General features: G+C 40.6%; 3 protein-coding genes across 5 annotated transcripts; 1 reads left to right on the top strand and 2 right to left on the bottom strand.

The window, feature by feature from the left end:
- Positions 1 to 27: 27 nt before the first annotated feature.
- On the top strand, positions 28 to 4,896 carry LOC135937122 (AP-4 complex subunit epsilon-1-like). Of its 3 annotated transcripts, none has more exons than XM_065480208.1 (14): positions 29 to 282; positions 476 to 671; positions 727 to 926; positions 1,020 to 1,172; positions 1,272 to 1,405; positions 1,461 to 1,700; positions 2,022 to 2,230; positions 2,301 to 2,477; positions 2,537 to 2,709; positions 2,763 to 2,891; positions 2,941 to 3,155; positions 3,212 to 3,325; positions 4,544 to 4,691; positions 4,743 to 4,896. In XM_065480208.1, exons 1-14 carry the CDS (start codon positions 172 to 174, stop codon positions 4,803 to 4,805), a joined length of 2,262 nt encoding a protein of 753 aa, XP_065336280.1. In that variant the 5' UTR covers positions 29 to 171; the 3' UTR covers positions 4,806 to 4,896. The 3 variants fall into 3 exon arrangements, with proteins under 3 accessions (XP_065336279.1, XP_065336280.1, XP_065336281.1); XM_065480209.1 differs by having other exon boundaries at positions 30 to 282; positions 4,559 to 4,691; XM_065480207.1 differs by lacking the exons at positions 4,544 to 4,691; positions 4,743 to 4,896 and adding an exon at positions 3,931 to 4,534 and having other exon boundaries at positions 28 to 282.
- On the bottom strand, positions 4,863 to 11,396 carry LOC135937123 (F-box/LRR-repeat protein 7-like). The gene is made up of 10 exons (XM_065480210.1): positions 11,180 to 11,396; positions 10,464 to 10,531; positions 10,067 to 10,192; positions 8,652 to 9,150; positions 7,048 to 7,206; positions 6,785 to 6,927; positions 6,549 to 6,722; positions 6,062 to 6,260; positions 5,901 to 5,992; positions 4,863 to 5,735 (listed from the first exon to the last, which is right to left on the bottom strand). The coding sequence occupies exons 2-10, from the start codon at positions 10,498 to 10,500 to the stop codon at positions 5,488 to 5,490; spliced, it is 1,677 nt and encodes a 558-aa protein (XP_065336282.1). The 5' UTR covers positions 10,501 to 10,531; positions 11,180 to 11,396; the 3' UTR covers positions 4,863 to 5,487.
- Positions 11,397 to 12,574: 1,178 nt separating this feature from the next.
- Positions 12,575 to 24,147, bottom strand: LOC135936147 (endoglucanase E-4-like). Its single transcript, XM_065478857.1, has 9 exons — positions 24,012 to 24,147; positions 18,893 to 19,206; positions 15,883 to 15,978; positions 15,460 to 15,642; positions 14,854 to 15,031; positions 14,547 to 14,709; positions 14,325 to 14,489; positions 13,982 to 14,121; positions 12,575 to 13,898 (listed from the first exon to the last, which is right to left on the bottom strand). Exons 2-9 carry the CDS (start codon positions 19,203 to 19,205, stop codon positions 13,670 to 13,672), a joined length of 1,467 nt encoding a protein of 488 aa, XP_065334929.1. The 5' UTR covers position 19,206; positions 24,012 to 24,147; the 3' UTR covers positions 12,575 to 13,669.
- Positions 24,148 to 24,950: the final 803 nt, after the last annotated feature.

The raw sequence follows: 24,950 nt of genomic DNA, 5'->3' as shown, positions 1-24,950 counted from the left end.
CAGCTGACGCCACACCCCCTTGTGCGATAACAAAAACAACAACACACCAGTGGATCACTCAGCAGATTTTCATAAATATTTTCGTGTTTAATCAAGGCTGGCAATTTGCCATGCTTTTCTTGTTGCATCTAATACAATATTGGTTAGAAATTTCTAAATTCTAATTCTAAAATGATGTCCAATATCCTGGAGAAAACCCTCGGGTCGGTACTTTCGAGCACGGACCAGTTTGCAGGACTAAGAGTTGTCTATCAAAAATGCCTCGCTGCTAGAACTAAACAGGTCACAAAACCACTATATATATAATCACTATTTTTTTAATAGATTACTCAGTCTTTGGACTGGGTTTTGCCTCAAAATAATATGCAAAAGAAGAGCCAGAATTGCGGTGTATTATATCATCTATAAAAATTAAAAAAAATCATAAAATGGTACAAATTCAGAAAAATATTCATTTTTAAAATTTTAATCCCAGGAAGAAGAAAAGCTTATCAAGCAGTTGCTTGAAACAGTAAAAATCAGGCTCGCCAATCCCAGCACGCGCCCTCTACTTGCTGGACATTGCCTGGCTTTTGCTGTCTTCGTCAACCTGATGGGTTACAATGTGGACTTTGCACACATTCACGCCATCAACCTTGCTCAGCAAACCTCATATGTTGAAAAGAAAATGGGTACGAATGAAGGGTTCAGTTATAGTGCCATGAAAGTGAATTATTAAAATTCAAGGATATGTTGCATGCTGCTGTCTACTGAACGAGAAAAATGAGCTCAGTCTGCTGTTGGTGAACACCCTTTGCAGAGACCTAGGCAGCAACAACGTGGCCGTTGTCGGGTTGGCCATCAGCGCCTTGTGCTCAGCGCCAATTCCTAGGGACGCTGTCCCGGCTCTTCTGCCAGCTCTGCTTGACAGGCTCCACCACCCAAAAGTATGATTTTATTTAACTTTTAATATTAATAAATGTATCGGTGAAATTAAAATTTACTTATTAATGTAATGGCAATGCATAAATTATTTCTAGGCATACATCCGGTGTCGAGCTGTGGTGGCAGCCCACCATCTACTCCGCCAGCACCCTGACCTATGCGACCTGGGCAGCGTGGTAAGCCTGCTTGGCGACGAAGACCCTCACGTTGTCCACAGACTCCTCTCTTGCTTGCCAGACATTATTGAGGTTTTTAATATTTTAATTAATACTAAAATAGAAATACAGACTATTATATAAATAAAATTGAGCAACCACTTGCGTTATTTAACTGTCGTATCTTCACAGAAAAGCCCAGAGGCTGTGTCTGGCCTGGTCCATCCTCTGGTAGCCATTCAGAGGCAAATTCTTAATGGGAAACTGCCGCCAGACATGACTTACCGTGGTCTTCCAGCACCTTGGATGCAGCTTTCTATATTAAAGTGTGTTTCAAATCGTTGTGTTGTGGAAATAGTCTTAATTTTACTGTATTAACAGGTGCCTACCAGAATTGTGCTTGACTGAAGAGGAGGAGTTTGCCAGCAGAGAGGTGCTGCTGGAAACAATCAAAGCATGCTCGCCAAAAAACGTTGTAATCAGTGACCCTCCAATCAGGGCAGCAATAAATTCCAGAGCTCTAGCCGCTTTGCTTAGCCTTGAGGAACCAAATGAAGCAAGCAGGCTACGCATCATGCACTTTGCTGGAACATTTATGCAGTCAGGCAATGGTGATACCAAGTGAGTTTTTGAACAGAATTGCCTCTTAATCAATTGCTTATTTAAGCGTAAATGTTGAAGTTTTAATAATTAGAGGATATTTTAGTTCAACTCACATAGTTTAAAATATTGATTGGCACTAAATAATTTTTAGTCACTAGATGGGGAAGTTTTAATTACTCAACAAACCTATTTATTCTTGCTAATGTGCTAATGTACAGCAACCATAAGTAACCAATTAATTTCAATTATACAATTCGCCGGTTGGTTGGGATTTTTTAAAACAAAGGGAAAATTTGGACAATGTTTAAAAGAGAACCTCGGGATAAAATTTTATTTCAGAAATGAGGGTCTACTTTTGCTGGAGAGTGCTTTGGTTAAATATCAAATAGCTTTGACTCCAGAGCAGTTGGCAATAATCAAACTCAGCTTGGAGCATGAGGACATTTCCATCAGAAGGCGGGCGTTTGGCTTGCTTTCAGCAAGTGCTACTGAAAAAGATGTTCAGAATGTGTGCGGACAACTTTTCACACAGGCAGTCAGCCCAAAAAGTAACCAGAATATAATTTTCTTGAATGTGTCAATTAAATTGCTATATTTAATTTACAATTGGAATTGTAGCAGATGAAGTTTTGAAGCAGTGGCTGCTGGAGCAGGCATTACAGTTGATGGACAGATATCCAGTTGCTCTGACTGATGACTGGAAACTGAGCGCCGTAATTAAGCTAATGCCGCTTGCGGAAGACATTAAAATCGGCAAAGAGCTGATGAAAAATGCTAAGAACATTTTGCTCAAAGGTGATTTATTATTCTCACTAATGCTACAATACCCATGTTTTAATTCGTTCTTAAAACAGGATGTATTAAAGAGGAGACGCATGTTAAAATGCTTACTGTGCTCACCATGCATAGCGAGTCAAAGAAAGCACCAACCAGCTTGCTCAAGTTGTATATTTGGACTCTAGGAAATTTTCCCAACAAGCTATCGCAAGGAGAAGCGCTGTCAAGACTTCTAACTTTAGGAAACAAGGCAAGTCAAATTTGAATCATGAAATATTCAGTTTAATTTTTCATAAAATTTAGCTTTTGAGTAATGCAAAGACTGAGAAATCTACCGACGAGCTGCTACTTTTGACCATATCCTCTTTGAGAAATGTCATAGATTCTGGAAATTTTAACTCGCTTGATGGACTAAAAGACTTTTTAAAAGAGGTAAAGTTCGTTATAACTTTACGCAATGTTAATAATCGCAAATTTTCAGGCCTCTGAGTATTCGCCTATGCACATGCTTGAGGCGTGTGAACTCATCAACTCTCTGCCGCATTTAAGGCAGATTTCAAGTTGTCTGAAGGACGTTGATATCGATTTTTCACTTGGCTTGCTAGACAAATTTGTCCTCAAATCAATTGAAACACAAAATGGTAGGATTTACCAGCCGCAAGTAGCCACGCAAATTCTCCAGTCCAAAACGTCCAGGTACATTTGCGCTAGTTTCCTCTTATTTTTTGCTTTAATATGATATTTTATATCAGTTCACCCGATTTGGCTCATTTACTACCAGTTGTACTGCCGCAAAGCCCAAGTCCTATCATGCACCTCTCTCAAGAATCGTTTAATACCTCTGACGAATCAAGCTCAGCTAAAAGGTAAGTTTTTTCATTTTTGTGAATGGCAGACAGATTTAGGGGGGGGGGTGTGTGACAAATATTTATTTTATAGGTGTCTAACAAATAATGCCTAACAATAATTACTAAAGAAGGGAAAAAGAAGCAGGAGCTCGGCTCCAAATCTGCTACAGTCCGGGGGGTGCAAACTAGTATTAGTGTTGTCTGTTCCTGGCGTGAGTCTTCTCGACAGTGGCAGCGACGGTGTTGAGCAGGTGCAGCAGGTCGAGTACGACCTCTGGCCTTCCGTTGTCGACGCCGGCCACGCGGTGGCACAGCTCAACGAGGCCGCACCGCACGCTCTTCTGCATCTCCTCTACCTCCTCGAGGCCCTCAGAGGCGCTCACGTTGATCTGCCCCAGTGCGCTGCTGTAGTCGTCCTCGTCGAGCCGAATCAGGTTGTGCGATGGCTGCTCAAAGTTTAAGTCCAGTTCTACGATCTCCTGGCCCATCAGAGCTTTGCTCAAGATGGAAAATTCGGCCGATGCGGGGCTCTCGGGGTTCTGGCATGCCGATTTTTCCAGGCTCAGTGTTAAATAATGCTCTTCGCTCGCCTCGTTTTCAAGCTCTTCCATCTCATTCTGCAGGTTGGCCTTGAGTTCTGCGAAAATGGCGTCGGTGGCGTCGCAGCCGCTGGGCCTGGTACTCCTATACTGCCGCACCGCGTCCAGGTTCAGGGTGGCGGCCTGGAGGCGCCACTGTGTCCGCCGCCCTGACGACGGCCCGTTGTTCGTGCCGCAACGCCAGCTCCAGGGTCGACTGCTGCGTCGGAAAAATGCTGCCGCTGATGTTCATCGTTGAAAGAACTCGTTATGATGCGACTAGATTCCGGCGAAAGTATCGTTCAAAATCTCTCTCTGTTGCAACGAATTTTCTAACAAATGCCTAACAATACTCTGAACTAAGGAGAGTAAAGCTAGGAGATGTTAAGCAATAGCCAGAGTCACCAAGAAAGGGGATGGTTGTCATTTAGTCTCCTTAACACTATTTTGGTCGCAAAAGTGTTGCGAATTTTTTTTTTTTGATTGCATATTGTTACCGTTTCGTATGCTGGGCTTGTTTGAAAATTGCTTTGAAGACTGTGTCCAAAAACTGGACACGACCGGCTGGGCGTCCAAACTTAAAAGCAGCGAAATTCGCGGATTCTGCGATTTTTTAAGAGTAGGAGCTCGGCTCCGCATCCGCTACATATATATTAAGTGTCTGTTATTACAGCCAAAATCTGGAATCGGCATGTCCGGAAACGGTAAAGAGCAACCTGTGGACTAAAGAGGGAAGATTGGGACATGAAGCAGATAAATCAACGAGTGCTGAACCTCTGGTCAAAGCACTGGGCATATCTGGAATGGTTAGAATGGATTTTTCTTTTTTTTTTAAGTTTTAATTTTCGCTTTTTCAGAAAAATCTAGAAGGTGAGCCAAGTGCAAGTAACGAAGACCCGTTGGGTGACCTGCTTAGCTGACTAATTCAACTGACTATACATGCGTAATTGCGTATGCATTGTGATCAAGGGAATGTGTTCTTAATAAAATACTAAGTTTTATTATCAAAAATTTTTCCCTATTAAGTTTCATAATTTAGTGTTAATGGCATCTAGCGTTTTGAGGTGCGCCAAATTGACTTCAATTTCCAACGCACATAATTTAATTATTATAAACCACCAAGTTTATATTTCGTATTGAAAATGCAATTGCTAAAAAACTTGAACAGATATTTTCAGATATTTAATGTATATTATTTTTATTGATTATAATCGATTTTTGGTCGTACCTAGAAATTCAGAAACCTTAAAACATGGAATGTGTCAATAATTCCTGTTTTAGTTATGTTTTTAAAATAGTGAAGTATTTTTTTTGTAAAAATTAAAATTTTCTGTTCTACACGTAATAATTTTCTTGTTTTTAAGTGCTCGTTTTCTATCTAATCAGAATTATTTTGAATTTTCAGTTTCAATTTTAAAAATTTAGCATATCTAAGCATTGGGAATTTTTACAACTTGGCGCATTTTTGCTGATATCGGCCTTACGAACTAAAGCATACAATTTGCGTCTCACAGGAGTCATTTGCAATGTAGTGTCTGTGGAAGGCACTTGATTATCACATTCGGAAGATTATCTTGGTATTGTCCATCGCACTTGATTTGGCTAGCAGAAGCCGGGGTTGGTGTGCTCTATAACGCAGCGGCGGCAGTATTTCTTCACCGCTCTGTATCCCTCGAGAGACACGCCGGGGCAGTCCTGGATGTTCAGCTGCTGCAGGCCACGGCAGTAGAAGGCGATCTCCCGGATACCTTCGTCTGACACCAACTCGCAGCTTTTTACGCTAAGCTTCTTCAGGTTAGGGCAAGAGCGCGCAAGTAGCTTTAGAGCGTGGTTAGAAACGTCACACTTGCCTGGAAAATGTGAACAAATTAAAAAAATTATAAATGATTTAATAAATAAGGGTTTGGATAGAACGATATAGGCAGTTTCCATTGCATCGGAATAAGACAAAATAGTACATTTTCGGGAATTTCATTCGAAATAAAATGAATTTAATTGGTAGGAAATTTTCTCACCAAGGTCAAGCGCACGCAATCTTGGGCAGGATCTGGCGAGGGCTGTGACGCTGACATCACCGACGGCTTCGCAACCCCTACTGTTCAGATACCTATTAAGGAATAAAAAAAGGGAAAGTTCAATTTGGTTTATTGGAGAGTCTTATTATGCTAGCATATACCTGAGCCTGTGGCAGTTGCGCGCCACTTGCTTGATGCCAGCGTCAGACACCTGGTCACACTTGGCTACAGACAGGTACCGGAGGCTTACCCCGAGCTTTGCCACTTCGTACACTCCAAAGTCGGTCACCTGGGTGCAGTCGGACACGCTCAGCTCGCGCAGTTGTGAGCAATAACTGGGTATATATTTGATGCCAGCATCTGAAAAGATAGAGGCGTTGGACAGTTTTAATATTAAACAAATTATTTAAAATAGGCGAAGTAGAAATGTTTCGAAAGTGATGCTCATATAGAAAATGAGCAAAATTGGATCTGTGCGATAGTTTTAGTGTTGTGTACATAGTGTGTATTATAAATATATTTTTATGTTAATTGAAACAAGTGCAAGGGCGAGAATTTTGTTCTATTCACAATTTTTTCTAAAGCTGAAATTTTAAACTTTCGAAAGATATACTATAGCAGGTCTAAATTTTATTAATGTATAGTCACCTGAAATAACGATACACCTCCGCAAGTAAAGAAAATTTAGTCCTGGACACGCCTGCACGACTGTGTGAAGGCCTTCGTCAGTGAGACCAACGCAGTCAGTCAGGTCTAGGTACTGAATGTTCAGCTGGCGCGCTGACGGCACCTGAGCGCTCATGCAAGTCACACTAATGCAGCCTGTACAATCACGAAAGAACATAAATCATTATCAAAATTCGGAAATGACAACGAAAGTTTACCGGCCAGGTCCAAGTGCACAAGTTGTGGACAATGGCTAACTAGTTCTATCACACCTGTGTTTGACACGTTGACTACTCCTGAGCTTCCGAGTACTCGTAGATGCGAAAGACGAGGGCACTTTCGGGCAAGAAGGTGCAGTGACCTGAAGAAAAATTACGTAGTTTATTCAACAGCGTGCTCAAATTAATATAAATGATGAAACGGGATTGCAAAACACAAAATTTAAAAGAACTATAAAGAAATTATTAATTAAACTGCTTACTTGTCTGTAAGGCCAGGTCCAGAGAGAGCAACCCTCTCGACCGCTCCACATACCATGTTCTCACCAGCAAGTCTCTTTAACAGACCCTTGAGTGGCCTGTCGCCACCTGATACAGCCACTGACCGCCACAGTCGAGGCTCCCACGCGATATTGTGCCATCTGAAAATTTATTCATTATTCTCACTGAATTTTTGAATTCATATATATATATTTATATATCTACGCCTCGTGATTGGCAAAGTAAAAAATAATAATAATGAAAAAATTAGCTTAACTTAATGATGGTTAAAACAATCACATGAAAATGTAAGAAAATCTGTGTGAATAATTCCAAATAATGTTAGATTCTTTTACTAAGAGGACATTTTAAAATATTTTCTATTCCTATTTGAACTTTAATACGAGTTTTATTTTTGTTTGATCTATTGCTCTATAAGATTTAAGTGACACAATGTGCATTGGCTGTCCCACGAAAAACATTTTTTGAGCCATATAAAACCGTAATTCAATGCGTGGCTCAACCTCTGCACAAGAGTGAGAATGAACAGTTTGTCATCCTTTTACCTTATTTTCCCTCCCCCTCATGTTCTCCTACGGTTCTCTATGCTTATACCTGCGGCCTTTTGTCATTTCAAAATATCTCACCTCTTACAGCATAAACTCTTTTGATAAGCGGCTTTATGTCACTTTATTGCTTGAAATCGAAGCGCTCATAGCAAAAGCGGCTCTCATCGTCTTTGTTTTTTCCAAAATATTAGGTCAGAAAAAAGCTTTAAAAGATTGAACCCTGAAGATTCCCGAGTAAGCCACTGAGGAATGTTCCATTATTGTAGTAAAGAAAAACGGACATTGTATTTCTTTATTGCGAAGAGGGTCGATTTGTTTCTCTAACTAGTTTCGGCTTAATATTGAAGCCCTAATATGTTTCATGGATATACTCAATACATAAAATATTTCTTTTTCCTTTAATTTTAACCAGTGTAAATATAAAATTGTGTATTAATTTTATAGCTTTCCATGAAATATACATGAATAAGCCGTCAGTTGTTAAGCCAAAACTAGTCGTGTAAGTATAAATCTGCGCCCTTCCCAACATGCAATGTCCATTTTTCATTACTACAACCCTAATCCTGATCAAATTCATGCGCGTAAATAGGCACGAGTAAAATCATAAGCTTTGAAATTTTTCGTCTATAAAAATTTAATTAAAAATACTCATTTTTTTACTATTAAGATGGTTAATTTATTTAATTATTGAAATAAATTACTTGAAAAATAGCAGAATATAGTGGTTTTGATTTGAGGGTTATTGCTATTCCTTAGAGTAGATTAATATTACCTTTAGATATTTCACAGGAAAAGAAAGCGTGAAAATGAAACGGCTATATAAATTGTAAAATTAAGATTTACGATTAATCGATGACTTTACTAGCATAAGGAGCCAAGAATAGGACGTATTTAAATTAATCTTATATCTAGTCTTGGAATCGTTTACTTCGGAGTTGCCAATTATTATATAAGGATCGTCCTATTAATTAAAGCTAATATAGTGAGCTACTATAAAGTATTACGAAAATAACAAATGCACAAAAATCACAACTCACCTTCTGCAAACCCTCGCGCAGATGCAGAGCTCTTTGGTGGTCAAGTAAGAGAAAATGCCGATGAGCACGATATCGGGCACCAGGTCAAAGGGCGAATCTGCGTAAGGTGCGCCCCAGGGGGCTGGCGGCGGCGCCACCAGCGTGTGGTAACCCTGGTCGGCGCCAGGCGAGGCGGCGCCGGCCCGCGCCGACAGGTACGTTGTGCGGTACGCATGGTGCAAGGGCGTGGGTGGCGGGGGCGGCTCCGCCTCCAAGCGAAAGGCGGCGTGCGGGTGCGGCGGGCAGGGCGGTGGGTAGTAGGGTAGGAACTCGGCGCCGCCCCCGCCACCACCGCCGGGTGGAAGGCGTGGGAACGGCGACGATCGTGTCAGAGGACACGGCGCCACGAAGGTCGGCGCGCGCGGAGGTGGCAGCGGCCGGCACAGACGCGGCAGCTCTGGCGATGATGAGGAGCACGTCGCACCGCCCGTCATCGACGCTGACGACCGTGACGACAGTTCTGAAATTTTTTTAATATTTTTCAATTGTGTGTTGCATCAAATTTACAATGTGACCATAGGATAATTGTTTAGAACCGGTAAATTTTTTTTAATCTTGCAGCAATAATTTATGTTGAACGGTTCAGGATCTGCTGAATAATTTGTGAAGAAAATGAAACCTTTTCTTTTATTATTATTTTTTATTTTTATCATTTTCCTAGGGGACTGCCCTTTTCCAAATTGTACTGCTTTGGTAATTTATTAAAAAAATTAATCTATCGGGAGCCGTTTATTTATTTAACTTTTTTTTTTTGCTCTTTTTATCCCTGTCCGAGGACCGGAGGACCGGGAAGGGCGCGCACTGCACTAGCACGAATGCTGAAACCCGGGTCCCAATAACACCGCGAACGGATAACATGGGCGCACCAGGCCGCACAGGGACCCAGCCCACTCAAGGGCCACTTGCCTCCGCACCGAGGACTGCATTGAAACGCTAGACATTCGTCCCGTGAAGCCAAATCACGCATGCTGGAAAGGTGCAAACCAGCAAGTAGCGAGTCGGCGCCGGTGCGCCTCCCAGCCCGTTGAGCAATTTGAGCATTTCGAGTCACTAAACTAACCACTTTTTTGCCATCTCTGACATTGGGTAGCCAGTATTAGATCTCCGAACTGCTCAAATACCTCTCATTGCTTTGACACTCCTGAGAGTGCCTTAACAATGCGAGCCAATTGTTATCTCGATTTTAAAAGTTTAAATGTATAAGAGTTTACTTGCGACAACAACAACTAGGAAACGACCCGAGCTCATTAAATTGTAGCCTGTGTTGAACAAAAATTTGAAAACTCATTTTAAAAAGGTCTCTATACACAATTTAAATAATTAGGGCATATGGCAATATTAAAAAAAACAGTTTAGGTGTGGAAAGCAATGCTTACCATGAAAAGACACGTTTTTTCTAGTGCTTAAAGGTGAGATGGAGCTCAGGTTAGAAGCGATTAAGCTGGCCGAATCAGTGCAGGTGCTCGCGGCTGGCGATGCCGACGAAGAGTGCAACGACAAAGCTGGACAAATTTAGCACATTAGGATAAAGCAATAATACACCAGAGTCAAATTCATTTATCAAAGATATTGTTATTGAGAGCAGAGTGGCCATAAACCACCTGCATGCTAGATGGAAACCACTAATGCTTCTTTTGGAAGGTTTGTATTTCAGTACAATGAGATTCCACCATTTCCACATTTTTTATTCTTTGCTTCTGTCAAAAAAGGATGGCCCAAAAGTAAGCAGGCCTATTATGATTGATTGACAAATAGCCTAGGGAGTAAACCTACTTTCAGAGTCAGGCATTCGATCATTCACAGCTCCCATCCTCCATCTAAAAATTTATCTCCAATCGATCCTGAAAAATTGCATGATGATCTTGAATTTCTATAATGTCAAAAGCGAGATAAAAAAAGATGGACAGTGAGAAGTAGGAAGTATAAAGAAACTCAAAATTGGTTGATTCTCAATAAAAGAAACTAAAATAATAAACCATATTTGTTATATCCCCAGTCACTAAGATATTTCATGAATGTGTGCACGCAGAGAGTGCGGAGTGTGAAATAAATTAGTTAGTCTACAATACATACAATAATAAATTAAATTCATTATAGATATGTAGTTGGTTTAAAATAAAAACATTAAATTTAAAATTCCTTCTGCAGCACTTCTCAGAACAGAAAGGGAATAGAGGATCCTACTTGCGTTGGAATTTAAAGGGGTCGTTTCACGAAAAGCATACAAAACCGAAGTCACCTTGAAATTCCAATCAATCTTAGCCCCCTCGAGAGGGTCGGGGAGCCGATTTCAGGTACGGGGGAGAAACTTCGTCAGTTAGACAACCGAAACGTGCTCCGAAATTAAGGCGAAGAATAGAAAAAAGAGGCCAAGAAAAATTTGTCACGGAGCGCGTTTGCTCCTCCGAGATGGCTTCTCGCGCACTCGATGAGCCGACGGGGAAAACCTCTTCCCAGGGGGTTGCAGAGCTCAGGGTGGTGAGTCTTACCTCATGGTGGTGGTGGTCAAGGCGAAGGGAGCCTCGGCGTCCTCAGGCTCGGTATCCACCAGCGCCCAGGGCGAGAACCTTGCTCAGATGTCGATCCGTCGAGTCTCGGCAGCTCGCTCAGGTTGGCTTCTTTGTTGTCAAATCATACCTGAGGAGAAGTGCTGGCGCGAGCCACGATGCCACATCTACGCACTGCCACAGGGGATTTAAACGACTGGATGCCATGCCAAGCTCCTCAGAATCTCCGCGACCGACTCCCCCCCCCCCCTTCACCTTCGATCGCCGCGCGGCGCATAATACACACACGCTGAGTCTCGCCGCGTGGCAAACCTGCGACTTATGCAGGGCCATAATGTGGAATAACAATGCTCAGGAGGAGGACCATATATCCAGCTGGCCTGCGGCTGAGTAAATTTTTCAGCGGATCTTCTCCAAAGCGCCAGATAAGTTGGCGATCATCGCGATGAACTAATTCCATTCTGCTTTCTGAATATGAACTTTTCTTTTTTTAAATTCGGTTTTAATAAATCTTGAGAGTGTTTCATATTGCTGGAAAAGTAAATACTAAATAACATATTTTTCAGTCATTTAATAAACGCATGAGTAAGAGAGGCTGAGAGGTTTTTGTAGTAAATTACATGTAGCTTCCAAGGCTAACACTTTTGATACTTTCCGTATTTTTGAGCAGATAGATAGTATTTTTTACAACAATCGGGAAAATATTATAATATGTTCGTTGTAATAATGCGAGTAAACAGGCTTAAAAAATTAATCATCGTTAATCTATTCTAATGGTCAAATGGATAAAGCTCTCAACAACGCAAAATCTTTTGAAATCAGGGTATTTTGAAATAACTGGACATTTTAATTCCGATTTTCTTTTTTCAAATTATTATTAGTCTCTAAAATAAAGTTAGTAGAAAATTATTTAAAAGTTTAATTTTATGCCTTAAATAAAATTTAGCAGACGAAATTTGAGTCGCAATGAAAATTTATAAAATAAATTGCTTTTTTGAATACATATTTATAAAAAACGGCAAAATAGGTCTAAGAATAAATAAATGCTTCAAACTAAATTTGAGGTATGCAAACTGCCATGCATATGAGATGTGCAGGTTGCATAAACACAAAATATAAGGCGAACAGAGGAAAGATAATATTTTGCGTCACAGTTTCCAACTCAGAACCAAATATTTAATTTTGGACACCGAAGGTCATATATTTGCAAGTGATTTTCAACATCTTCTTTCTGTAAATAAGAAAATATGTTTTCGAGGTAGTTTTTTTTTTAAAATCAACCCGACATCATTAAGAACTCCTCTTGCCACTTTTCCTTTAATTTAAGAGATTGTTGGAAAATCTTACGAGGTTATTTTAAAATCAAGCACAGACGTATTAGGATTTTACTCTTACTTTATTATATAGCAGCAGTTAAAAAACATTGGACTCACTCTGGGTGTAAACCTAAAAGTGCATTAAAACCTTTCCCACCAAAGATTCGGTCCTGGGGCAAGAATTCCCGAGCTAAAAACATCTCCTGCTCTAGTGTCAATTACTCCTTAAACTTAATTAATCGTAATCTATCTACCAACTACCTAGTTGTTATGGAATCATAAGGAGCCAAACGCACGCATAAGTTGTAAGTACAAATGCACAAAAAAGAGGCTCTTACAGTTAAACTTTTTTGTATTACAATAATTTCTCTATCATAAAAATAACTCCTTGGGAAAAGGTCAATTTTTAAGGATTTCTAACATGTACAACCTAAACAAATATGAAAATCAATTAAAGTGTTACTTTACATCGTTACACAGCCTTAATTTCCACTTCAATTGAAACATTCGTACAACACAGTGGCCTCGTCCACAACAATAATTATTTAGTTTTCGTTAACTGGTGAGTGCTGGAATGTGAAAATACTTGCGACTTGCGTGCTAAACAACTTTCTATTGCTATTGCTGTGTAATAAAACTGCCTCTCGCATCTCCGTAGAGATGCTCACAGTGGTTAAGTAAGCATAGAGGTAAAATTCACACCAAAATTTTGGAGCATGATTTTTGTCTTTCAAATCAGCCACTTAAAAACCACAAATATCTGAATTTAGATGGATTTTAATTTGAGACACCGAGTACGAGCGCACTAGATCAACATGAGCAAAAATTGCTTGAAAGTTATATCTCGGACCATTCAAATTTGTACCAACGTGATAACTTAAACAAATTTTGAGATTCCGTGCCTCGTAACTCTCACCTTCACAGACCAAAACACGATCTCGAATGTCCTGACATCAGATGGCACGAGCGAAATGATTAAATGTTTATTTCATTGGTCAGGAAGTTTCATATATATTAAAACCAGAGCTAAGCGTAAAATTTAAGACACCTTCAATGCTCAGCAGGGTTGAAGGAATTAATTTTCTTGATGATTGAGCGGTTAAGTTTTTGACGGTCAAAATTAAGCATTTTGATTTTGCAAGGAATTTGCGTTTGTCTAGTGCCTCTGCTTCTCCAGCAGCAACTGCCGCAGACCAGCCACGGCCGACTGGAATCCGGCGTTGTAGTCGAGGGTGACTTCATTGTAAACGTACTCTTCCCTGTTGTCCTCGTAGTAGTCGTTCTCGTCAGGCCCACTAACCACGGCACCTTTTAGCACCTGAGGATTCGCACCAGGGCGGTGGAAGGCCTCCCAACTGCAAGGAGCAGGTCTTTCTGGGCACGAACTGCAATTAAAATCAATATTAAATTCACCATTTTGTTCAAATGTTGCACATCAAGACAGAAGACAATATTTTTCTGTTAATACCTGGCAGCGTGATGGGCTTGTTTGGGGGGATTCTTTCCAAAGCCAACGACAAAGCTGCGACCAGAATCACCGAGCATATAGTGGATCTGTTGCACCGCGAAGTCTCTGTACTTGCTAGCCGAGATTCCAGTATCAGCGGCCTGTATAGAGCATAAAACAAATTAAAACAATAATTTAAAATTCTAAAAAGAATGTCTTTGAGACACGAAATATGAGCAATTTTGGTAGGAAATTGTATCAATTGATGAAAAAGTAAAGGCGCAATTTTTTAAGGGTTAATAACAAATAAATTAAACAATATATTTGTTGATTTTTAACCACCGTCTTAAAATAGAATACGCACCTGCAGACAAACGAAGGCGACATTGGCAGCGTGGCAAAGAGTCCCGAATTTGTCGATGTATACCAAACCTTTGGGAGTTCTCTTTTGGTAGTGCACAGTGAAGTCGCAAAACGCCTTGGCCGTTTCCAGATATTCGCTCTTGCCAGTCAGTTGAGCGAGCAGAACCTGCGATAAAGAACGATTTGTGTCATGGTAAGGGGCAGGAATCTCGCGCTCTCATACCTGCACGCCGGCCACCTTCTTGTTGTAGAAGAACTCGTTCGGTCTTTCTTTTAGACGGAACTTCATATAGTGGTGCTCGGCTTCGTCCAAGTACTGTGATTCGTTCGTAGCCTTGTACAGCCAAGCGGCTGCCCATGTCAGTTCGTCACCATAGTCAGTAGATCTGTGTAAATAATTGGTTTTGATTAAGCTATACATAATTTTGGGGTCAACAGTAGTAAAGCTATTATTTCTAACTCACTAGACCAATTTATTTATTTTTATTAAATAGTATTCTTGGAGTGGAGTAGCGCTGAATTCAACTCACTCGTAATACTGCTGAGCTCCCTTGATGGCTTCGTGATACAGTCCCCTGTACTGGCTGGCAAATCTGTATAATTGTCTGGCGTGTGTCAAACACTTGGTCGCGTAATCAGGTTTGTCCGCCCTGAAGACCATCGACGCGGCCGCAAGAGCGGCAGCAGTTTCGCCAGCCAAATCCGAGCCTAAAAATTGGACATGAATCCTTATGTTCAGTGCTCAAAGGTACATTTTTCATTTAAATGCTATGCTAGCATTGCCTTATAATATCTATCTTGTAAATATATATTTTTTTATAAAAAGGATTCACACACTTCACTAAAATTTGCGCAAAAACCAGGAAGAAAAAGACATTAATTTCTTAGAGAAAAAAAATTACATATATATTATGAAAAATAATATGTAAATTTCCTGGTATCAATGTTGCAAAATTAGAAGGTAAATATTTCGTACCTTTATATAAAATACTATAAGTCAAAACGCTTGAAAGGCAAAATTGCGATAAAACTTGCATAAAATAGTTTAATTATTATTTTACGAAAAAAGTGTTTTGAAGCTCTGAGAAAAGAGGCAGGTTGGCCTTGACTCTGTTTGTTATAGATTTAGTTCTGACCAGGGTGCTGCGTGTCGATTTTGTAGGAGGGCCTGCTCATGTTGAGATCCTCGGGCCGGCCCCAAAATGTGTGGTCCAGGTTGAAGTCGCCGACCTGGCCGTAGAACTCGTTGGGGCTGACGTGGCACTTGATGAAGTAGTCGGTGGCCCACTTGATAGCCGCCCTGCCGTACTTGAGCTGACCTGACAACAGCCTATATCAGAAAGGCCTCTCGAGAAGCGCGGGAAGCAGAAGAAGCGAAGGGCGGTGGCGGCGGAGAATGAATTTAATGAGGTTGGAAATAAATTCATCTGTGTCGCGCAAAGTGCGTGCGAATGTGGATCGCCCAGCAGTCAGCAGTCGCCGGCGCTTTTTGCGCGCGCGGACAACTTGCTTTCATTCAGCGCGCGCTCGCATTTTATTGATGTATCAAGGTTACCTACCTGCAACTTCATATGCATCCCGGTAGGACAGCATGCCCCAGGCCAGCAGAGTGGTCGTGCTCGCCATCGTGAAGCCAAATTTGACGAAATCGCCAGCTGCAACACGATTTCAACTCTGAGTGACTGTGCTCTATAATTTTCGGATCCGCGATTGTCAGCGCCAGAGGACCAATCGAACGCTCTTTCCTTGTCTTAGGCGTCGATTTTCGCGGAAGAATTCCACAAGTTCAAGTTCAAAGCACTGCCGCATATCCATATAATCAATGTCAATTGAACACATCACATCTGATGAGAGGCAATTTTTGACAAATTACACCGTGGTGCAAATTCTCGGGAAGGTGAGCTTGGTTCCCCGCGGGTCGCCCGGCAATCACCGTCATTAAACTATATTTTGCCAGCTCAGAACCGAGCGAGAGAATTTTACAAAGAACTGTCGTGACAAGAGTTCTTCAAAAATCAGTCGCAGCCAAAATTTTACAAAAAATTTTCCTCTCTAATCCAAAGGTTTACGAACATGACAACAATTTTAGGAACGAGAAATTGGAGATTAAATATATTCGCAGAAATATTTAATGTGTGTCCACCTTTTTGGTACTCATTAGCCTAATATTTTGAATAATTGCTTTATTGCGGTGCAGATTTCTAGCTTTGACTTTGAAAGCAGAAGGTTTGCGGGCGACACACTTGCCGGATTTGTAGATTAGAGATCACGGAACGAACATGTGAACAGAAAATGAAAATAATCGGTGCTGGAAAATTGCTCGTACTTTTGAGCAGTTAGTTTATCGTGGTGTGGCCGAAGTACCGTTCGCAACAAGCACATTTGGACATTGCTGTTTTAATTATACTAAAAATACGCAAGCAAAATACTTGGGAGAATAAGGAACAAAAGTGAGAATACATTTAAAGATTTATACTTTCGCAGAGGAAAATTTTGCAGACTTAAATATAAAAATATGTCCAAAAATACTTGTGGGAAACGCGAATAAAAAATTAATCACAACATACCAGAACTCCTACATTCATTGATTGGGAGTGAACAATTTAGTAAAAGCATAATCCTGAGCTCTTGAGGCTGCGGTGAAAATATACTTTACTTCCCAAGTGCTTTTAGGATTTAATTTTCCGTGAGTTTCTAATTAACGGCGGTAATTTTCTCTTTCAGGACAATATTAAGTGCCAATCAACTCAAGCGCTGGCCCAATTCCGTGGGGATACCGGAATCAGCAGGTAATTTCAAAGTAAAGCAGCTGTACACTCCACACTGCTGCGACTTGATTAGACGCGATTTGTCCGCGAGCAGTGACGGTCGCGATTCGCGGCAAAAAAGCGATTTTAGCGGAGAACGGCCGAGTCACAACAAAGTCTGGCGTGAGGCGCAGCCCGTGGGCAAAAACGCTGCAATTCGTTGGAGAGAAAGTTCGGACCGGCCGAAACAATTATCGAGAAACCAACTATTTAGCCACCGAACTGCCTTTTCTGATGCCAACAAGCGGCCGTAAATATTCATCGAGCTGCGGTCTGCTCCGATTTTCCCCCTCAATTTTTCACCGGGAATTTGCACTTTTTGCACGCGCAGCTCCCTTTTGAAAATCTGCGTCGCGAGTGCGTTTTTTCCTCTCGCGCAGCAGCAGCAGCAGCAGCAGCAGCGTCGGATTCCAAAGAAGCAGCGAGCGGGGCAGCATTTTCAATTCTGGCAGTATTAACCGCAGCTCACATACATAAATAAATAACTAAGTACGCACACATGCGCGCGCGTGCACTGAATACTAATTGCAATGTGCCACACAACGATCTGTGCAAGAGAGAAGAGAGCCTTATTTATTTTTTCCACTGCTCGTCCATGTCGACTTTTGCAGCAAATCATCATCCTCTCGCGGCGAGCGAGCTGCTCATCAGGTCGCACAAAAATTTAATGATTTCGTCGTCCGTCGGCCAAGCGTGTGTGTGTGTATAGAAAGTGGTCGCTTTGATCTGCACGACAATTAATTATACTTAATTACCCAGCGCTCAATCAGGAAAGTTCGGTGAAAAAATAAAAAGAGCGAGCAGAAATTCCACGCGCTGCAAACCGAACACATTTCGCTCGACATTTGGCTCGTCGAGGCCATACTTGGTAAAACATTGTTGTCTTGTGCACAAATTGAGAGCTAACTCAACTTGTCATCGATTGCGTTCTGGAAATCACGATCAAATTAAAAAGTACTTTTTGCACAGCGGAATTTCGAACATAATTTAACTGCAGAGGCAAACAGGTACAAGAAATCAATTGTTGTTTTTGTTTGCACGCTGCTGCCTAAATGAAAACTACGCAGCAGCCGTAGGATAAATTAGATATTTACTTGACTAAATCTAACAAAGGAAGCTGCTCATGAATGCTATGTTCTAGTTAGTGGTGAATTTTGTGCACTTTTCAAAGATTTAACCAAGATTACCTGGTGAGCATTTTTTATTCAAAGGTGTGAGCGAGCCATGGAGCTTCATAGGAGCATTTGTCACGAGAGTTGTTTAAAAATCGATTTATAAAGCCTGTTTCGTTCAATTATGATGATTTTTGAAAGGTAGACTCTGTACGACTGACGCGTTACTTTTCATTCTGCGAATGTCGGACATGATAAATTACTCCTAAATTCCTGATTGGTTCAACAGAGGCACGCAATTTAGCTCCAACTTCGTCATTAGGAAAAATACTGTTTTTAACGTATTTAAATGATGATGAATTTTTAAATTTGTTTATTAAGTAAAGATAATTGTAATAAAATAATAAATTGATTTTTCAGACAAAAAAATGTGACGAAATTCTGATCCATCTGAAGAATTTGATTTTTCATCATTTTATATTATGTGCATTTTTGACTACTTGCAACTAAAAGTAATAAAATCTACAATGCCCAGAGAATTCAGTTAGTTTCCTAGTAAGTTAAATTATAGAAAAATAATGTCATTAGACTAAAAATGTTAATTTTATGAATACAATCGAAATTCCCAGTGGCAAACATCTCGAACTCACCGTCATAGTATCCACCCTCGAGGTCTTCTCCGTGCTGTCCGCGGTCCTTAAGGCACGAGTCGCTGCGCCAGGGCACGCGGTTGTCCTTGGGCAGATGCCCGGAGCGTTGGGCCTCATAGAAGAGCAGCGACAGCTCGAGCACCTTGTCATAGTCATAGTGGCCGAGGCCAGTAGTCACCTCCTCCGAGGACACCGTCTGCGGAGGGTTGGCCAGCGAGCCGCCGCCCACGATCGAAGGACTGCCGCGCACGGCAGCTGTCCATGACCGCTGCAGCGTCAGTAGCGCTACCAGCAACAGCGGGACACCACCCATACTGCAAAACCACAAACAAGGATTTGTATTAAGTTACAGAATGGAAGTGGAGTGGGTTTAAAACTTATAAACTGAAAACTAGGACTGAAAACTTTTTAAAATTGTGTTAAATATTCTTTGTTTCATGTAATTTTACTATTTTTAATATTTTCGGTCGTTTTTTTTGTCAACTAAGTGCCAAGTTCATTCTTATACTTAATACGTTACAAAAGTAATCCTTGTTACAAAAAATTCCAACCTTGAATGTCTGCTCAATGCTTTCAAACTGACGCATATCCAATTCAAACTAAATTTAAACCACAAATTTGTGTATTTAAACGAGAGAATACCAATATATTTTTTTAATTTGCTTACATGCCTCGAGCAGTGTGTGCTCAATTAAGAATTAGACTTTTAAGTTAATATGATTTTGAATTTACATAATCTAAAATCAAAGATAACTCTCAACCTTTTTAAATTAGAATCTGCTCTACCACGGCGTTTCTTTTTATCGCATCACTTAAATATTGAAATAATGAGAGGAATCACGCGTAAATTCCAGAGAGGCAAATTAATCGCCCAGTAAATGACTCGAATTACGTGGCCGTAAAGAGTTAAATGACCAATTAAAAACACGAGCTGTTAATCCGCGTGGTTTGCGCGGCGGGCGGGCGAACGCCTCTCCTTCATTTTATTGTTAAATTTTCTATGAGTTTTGTCGTTTGTTCTCGCTGGACGACGAGAGGGCTGGCTTGTTTTGCGCAAGATACGCGAAGGGACGTGTAGGGAATGCGCCCGCGGCCAGTTATGCGTGTCTTCCTCTCGCTCCGCGTTCAATAGACCAGTTTCATTTTTATTGTTGTCTACATAAAATTGCTCTAGCTTCATAAAGAGCGGCTAATTTTCGCGAAAAAACGACCGCATACCTCGGAAATTTACACACTTTCTAATTGAAAGAGCTGCAAAAGATATGAATTAGTTAAAATCTTTGCTTAATGCATTTGAACTGAATCACAAAAAGGTTCCAATTGATATTGATAGAAGTAATCTGCTTGCATGTTCAGCCAAAAACTGGCTTTTGCAAACGAGGACATCGTTAAGTCGGGTGCGTTGGACCTATGAAATGCCAAAAATGCTGATTTTACCTAAAAAGACAAGCTAACTCTCCAATGCAAAGGAGTTTCTATTGTTTCAAAATCACAAGTGCAGATCGTTCTCAAAGCAGTTTTTACGTTTTTGCATGATTTTCAGAAAATTTGTCGATGGCGTACGATACAAAGCATCCAGAGCTTAATTAAACTTGCATATCACACAAAATTCCAGCCATAGTTTGGGACGATTATCGACTCTCATCTTAACAAACAACTTTTTTGGCAGTCGAAAAAGCCAAATTTGCCTTATGAAACTGGATTTGGAATAAAAGTATCGCATTGTTATTGTACTATGCCCTTTTTTAATAGCTTATTTGCATTGTAATTTGCCAATTTAAATTCACTCAAGAACTGGGAACTAGCTTGTTTATTTAATTAAATTCATACACATTAGTGTTTACGAATAATTGTTTTTCTATTTTTATCGTTAATACGGTTAATACAATGAACAAATTTCGAAGGAAATTTCTGTCTGAAATTAGGTCGTTGCATGTACGTTTCGTTTTTACGGGAAGAGACGTGAAAAGAAACAGCTCCCGAGGCTGATATAAAACTCACGGAATTATTAATTGTTTCGACAGTGAAATTGATTTGTGGACACATTTTCGAGGATACTTTCGCGACACGCGCGCGGGGTCACTCACTCTTGGCTCGATATATCAGAAGCCGCTGCTTTTGGCCGCTTTCTACGCGTGTGTCATTATTACTGTTACAATAATTGCGCGTATTTGTGAGTGAAGTGCGGACGCTTGACGAGTGTTTCCCAGATCTGGCCGCCACTCTTGTAAAAAGACAACCTTGTGCTCTAATAACCTAGTCAATTAAGGCGCACTTTAAGACACATATAGCATCCATAAACTGCCGCCGCCACCGTTTATTCAAATCCACCGTTTATTGCTGCGCTTTTTGCAGGTGTCGGCGCGCGGCAACTTTCAATTTTTACACATATTATATTTGACTCACACACACTCAATAATCAATAGCACGGGAAGTTGTAAAAATGCCTCACTCAAATCGGTTCGGGCGCGAAACAGACCGCTTCTCTCTCTCTCTCTCTCTTCATTTTTTTTATTTAGTGAAAATAATGAAATAAAATCACGAGGTCAGCAGCGGTGCATGCAATATAAAACTGTTGCTTTCCATAGATACTTCTAGAACAACAAAGTACAAAAGCAAAGAAATTATTGATTTTTCTGTTCCATCTTTTTCATTCTGATTACGTTTTATTTTATATCATATCTTGTTTGATTTTTAGGAGGACTATCACCATAATATTTTTGTGGTTTGAAGAGGTTAAACCTTGTCGGTGCCCTTTTGCAGTGGAAATGTTTTTCACTATAATATATAATATAATATAATGTCGGCTGACCTAGTCTTATCTCTTGATTAAAAAAAATTAAAAATGATTTCAATTATGTTTGCGGCACAGAACACTCACAAGTCCAGCTTTTGAATGCAGACAAAGGCAAAGTTTTACATGGCAAACGAAAAGAAATGCTCAGAGAGTGCGTTTTTTTGCCACACGCTCGCGGTTCTGTTTCCTCTTATGTTATTGTAAAAAACCCATATTTTTGAGGTCTCAGTTCTCTGCTGATGAAATTATATTTAAGCTCAACCAGATTCAAAAAATTCTCCCACTTGTTTTAAATTAAATATGCATTTAATAAATAAACATTGTGATGATCCAAACAAATGAACTTAAAAGAAACGCTGATAAAATGCATGGCTTAAAAAAAAGATGTCTTAAATTTCAAGGTAGTTTCAACTAAAGAATATAATGCTCTTTTAAATCTGAATTTCAAATTTAAACATGTATATACAGCATTAAAGTTTAGTGTCAGCCAATTTAAAAAAAGTAAAACACACGAAGAGCCTCGCAGGCTGCGTGAATTCGAAGGAAAAATAACGAATTGTAAAATTCGCAATTATTTGATCCAAAAGGCTGTGCGTGATTTGAATAGAGAATATCCGGAGCAGATGGAAAATAATAATGGCAAGCTGCTGATGATTATTGTATTCGAAAATGGCTCGGAGCGAAGAGCGACGGACTGGCTGGGCTGGCCCGTTGGCCGGCCAAAATCCAGAATGGCACATAAAATGATCCGGGCGCAATCCATCATGCCAAGCATGGCCCATTGTTAGCCGCGCGCGCACTTTTTTGCGTTCGCGCCGCGTAATAAAGGATAAAATTTAATATTTCAAATTCCGACTGCCTTCTCTCATGAATATGGCGGCCTTGGCTTTAACTTTCTTGAAACATAAAGAGATGTACTTCCACCAAACATTATTCGCATGCAGAATAACTCTTTTTGCTGTAAAAAGAGCACTTGAAACGGCGAGTACTTGTTTTTGCGCAAGCACGTACTCGCGATTACAAATTGAAATTGGGGGTGTGCAAAATAGTGCTTCTCCCAATGCCATTGCAAAAGTCTATAAATTGCCAAGTACGGGCAAATTGAATAAATTCGTCCTCCTCTGGACTGCTCTGCTGATAATTCACCCATTAAACTTAAGGGAGGCAGATATTTTCTTAATTATTAAACAAAATTTATTTTTTAAAATAGCTCTTAGTCTTGAAGTAGAATATTTAAAAAATTTAAGGGTTGAAAGAGATAGCGGTGGATTTGACTATCTCTCTCTCTCTCTCTCTCTCTCTCTCTCTCTCTCTCTCTCTCTCTCTCTCTCTCTCTCTCTCTCTCTCTCTCTCTCTCTCTCTCTCTCTCTCTCTCTCTCTCTCTCACACACAACCCTGATTGAAACGATCATCGGTGGAATCCCCTCCCCTTCTTTTCTCTCGTTTGCCCAGCATCTGAAATACGTGCGTGCATTTTTATACCTTTCTGAATTTTAAGCAGGCCAGCTTTTGTTATACATGCGTCATCTCGCGCAGCACCGCGCAACGAGTTGCAATAATTCAACTTGATGTGGTAGTTGCCATTAATTTATAGTCTGGACGACTACTCTGCCAGCCTCCGACGACTGGCTCTCTCTCTCTCTCTCTCTCTCTCTCTCTCTCTCTCGCACTCGTCGAAAAACGGCCACTCCAAAAGGGGGGAGAAGTTTTTTCTCGGAACCCGTGGCCATATTCCTGGACTCGAGTGGCCGATTTCTTAAATAGATAAAATGTTACTCATCCCGGCGGCCGACCCGCACCTCCTACCAAAACCTATGCAAAATCTTGTGGATGTAGAAATCTGGCTTTTTATAGAGTTTGCAAAAATGGAAAATATATAAATATTAAAAAATCATCCTTTTTAAAAGAGTGAGACTTGGTACGGTGAGAGATTTCTTCAAGCAATAAATATATTCTACGGCACTTTTGTCAGTTTTTCGCTTTTATTTAAATTGAATAATCATCAGTTACTTTAAATATAATAAAAAAAATAAAACCCGGATCATTCTAGCAAATTAACTGGAACTTCAAAAATTGAGACGTAATTAAGATTCAAATTTGTTTATTTATCAATGATTGTGCCTTAATTTCAAATTAAATTAAAAATTTCAAATTCATAGAACTCAAACTAAAACAAACAACCCTTATCTCCTTTGCACCTGAGCAGATTCAAAGGAAAAATAGTTTCGAGCTGATTTTGAGAGCTCTCCCCAAAATCAGACTGATTGTCCACCCTTGTGGAATCGAGTCAGCGTCAAGGAATACGATTTTTGCGGTACTCACGCGCAGTTGGGGAGCGGTGCAGGGTGTCGATCAGGGAGTCGGTCAGGTGCGTTGTGTCGCAGGCTTGCACTTACTCTGCGCTTTATGAAGCAGCCACGAAATGAAGCAAACTCTGGTGTGCTGATGGACAGAGGCGCGGCAGCTCTTATAATATTGTAGGTGGGGGGAAATTTATATGAGTTGTGTGCGAGTGCGTTTGTATGTGTGTGTATTCGCTGCCTGCCTGCCTGCACACATCACTCTCCGCCGCTGCCGCACCGCCGCGGCCACCGCCAATAAATCAAGCGCGCGAAACTGTATCAAAATATTTATGCACGCACACACTCCACGTCTTTTTACCCGCCAATTACGGTAATTGCTGCGATCGGGGAAAATCCTTATGCAAATCCACTCTCGGATTTCACATTTCTGCTCCGTTTGTTCCGGCTCCACTTTCCACCTTGTGGTCTTTCTTCTCGGAATCGCTGACGCTTTTCGCGAATTTAATGTGTTTTTAACGTGGGCGAACGGGTGATTTGCATTTCGGAATTTATGTCCACTCGGACACGAGGAAACTCTTCGACTGAGTGGACGCGCGTTACGGTTTACTTCTGAGAAACTGCTCTTCATCCTTATTTTGGCATTGTTCGTTTGAATGAGATCATACCGCGTTTTGAGCAAGCTTTCTGACCAATTTTTTGTCGTTGCACCGTTGACTGCGACAAAATTGCCTTGTCATCAACCCTCACGCAACTTGCATGACATGAAAGGCGCGCGGGTTGCATACCTTTTCTCAAACTTAAGCAGTGACGTTTTTATTGGTTCCTGTCACTCGCCGCATAAAAACAGCAATACAGAATTTTTTAATTGAGGCAATTCAAAATATTTGTTGAAAAAGTCTATTTTATAGATTTTTGTTAGTTTAGTTTTGCTAATAGAAATTTTATAGAAGTCTCCAAG

Source organism: Cloeon dipterum, chromosome 2 (genome assembly GCF_949628265.1).
Source record: "Cloeon dipterum chromosome 2, ieCloDipt1.1, whole genome shotgun sequence".
Classification (NCBI taxonomy): Eukaryota; Metazoa; Arthropoda; class Insecta; order Ephemeroptera; family Baetidae; genus Cloeon; species Cloeon dipterum.
The sequence above is the reverse complement of the archived record's forward strand: the minus strand, read 5'-3'. Positions and strand labels throughout refer to the sequence as shown.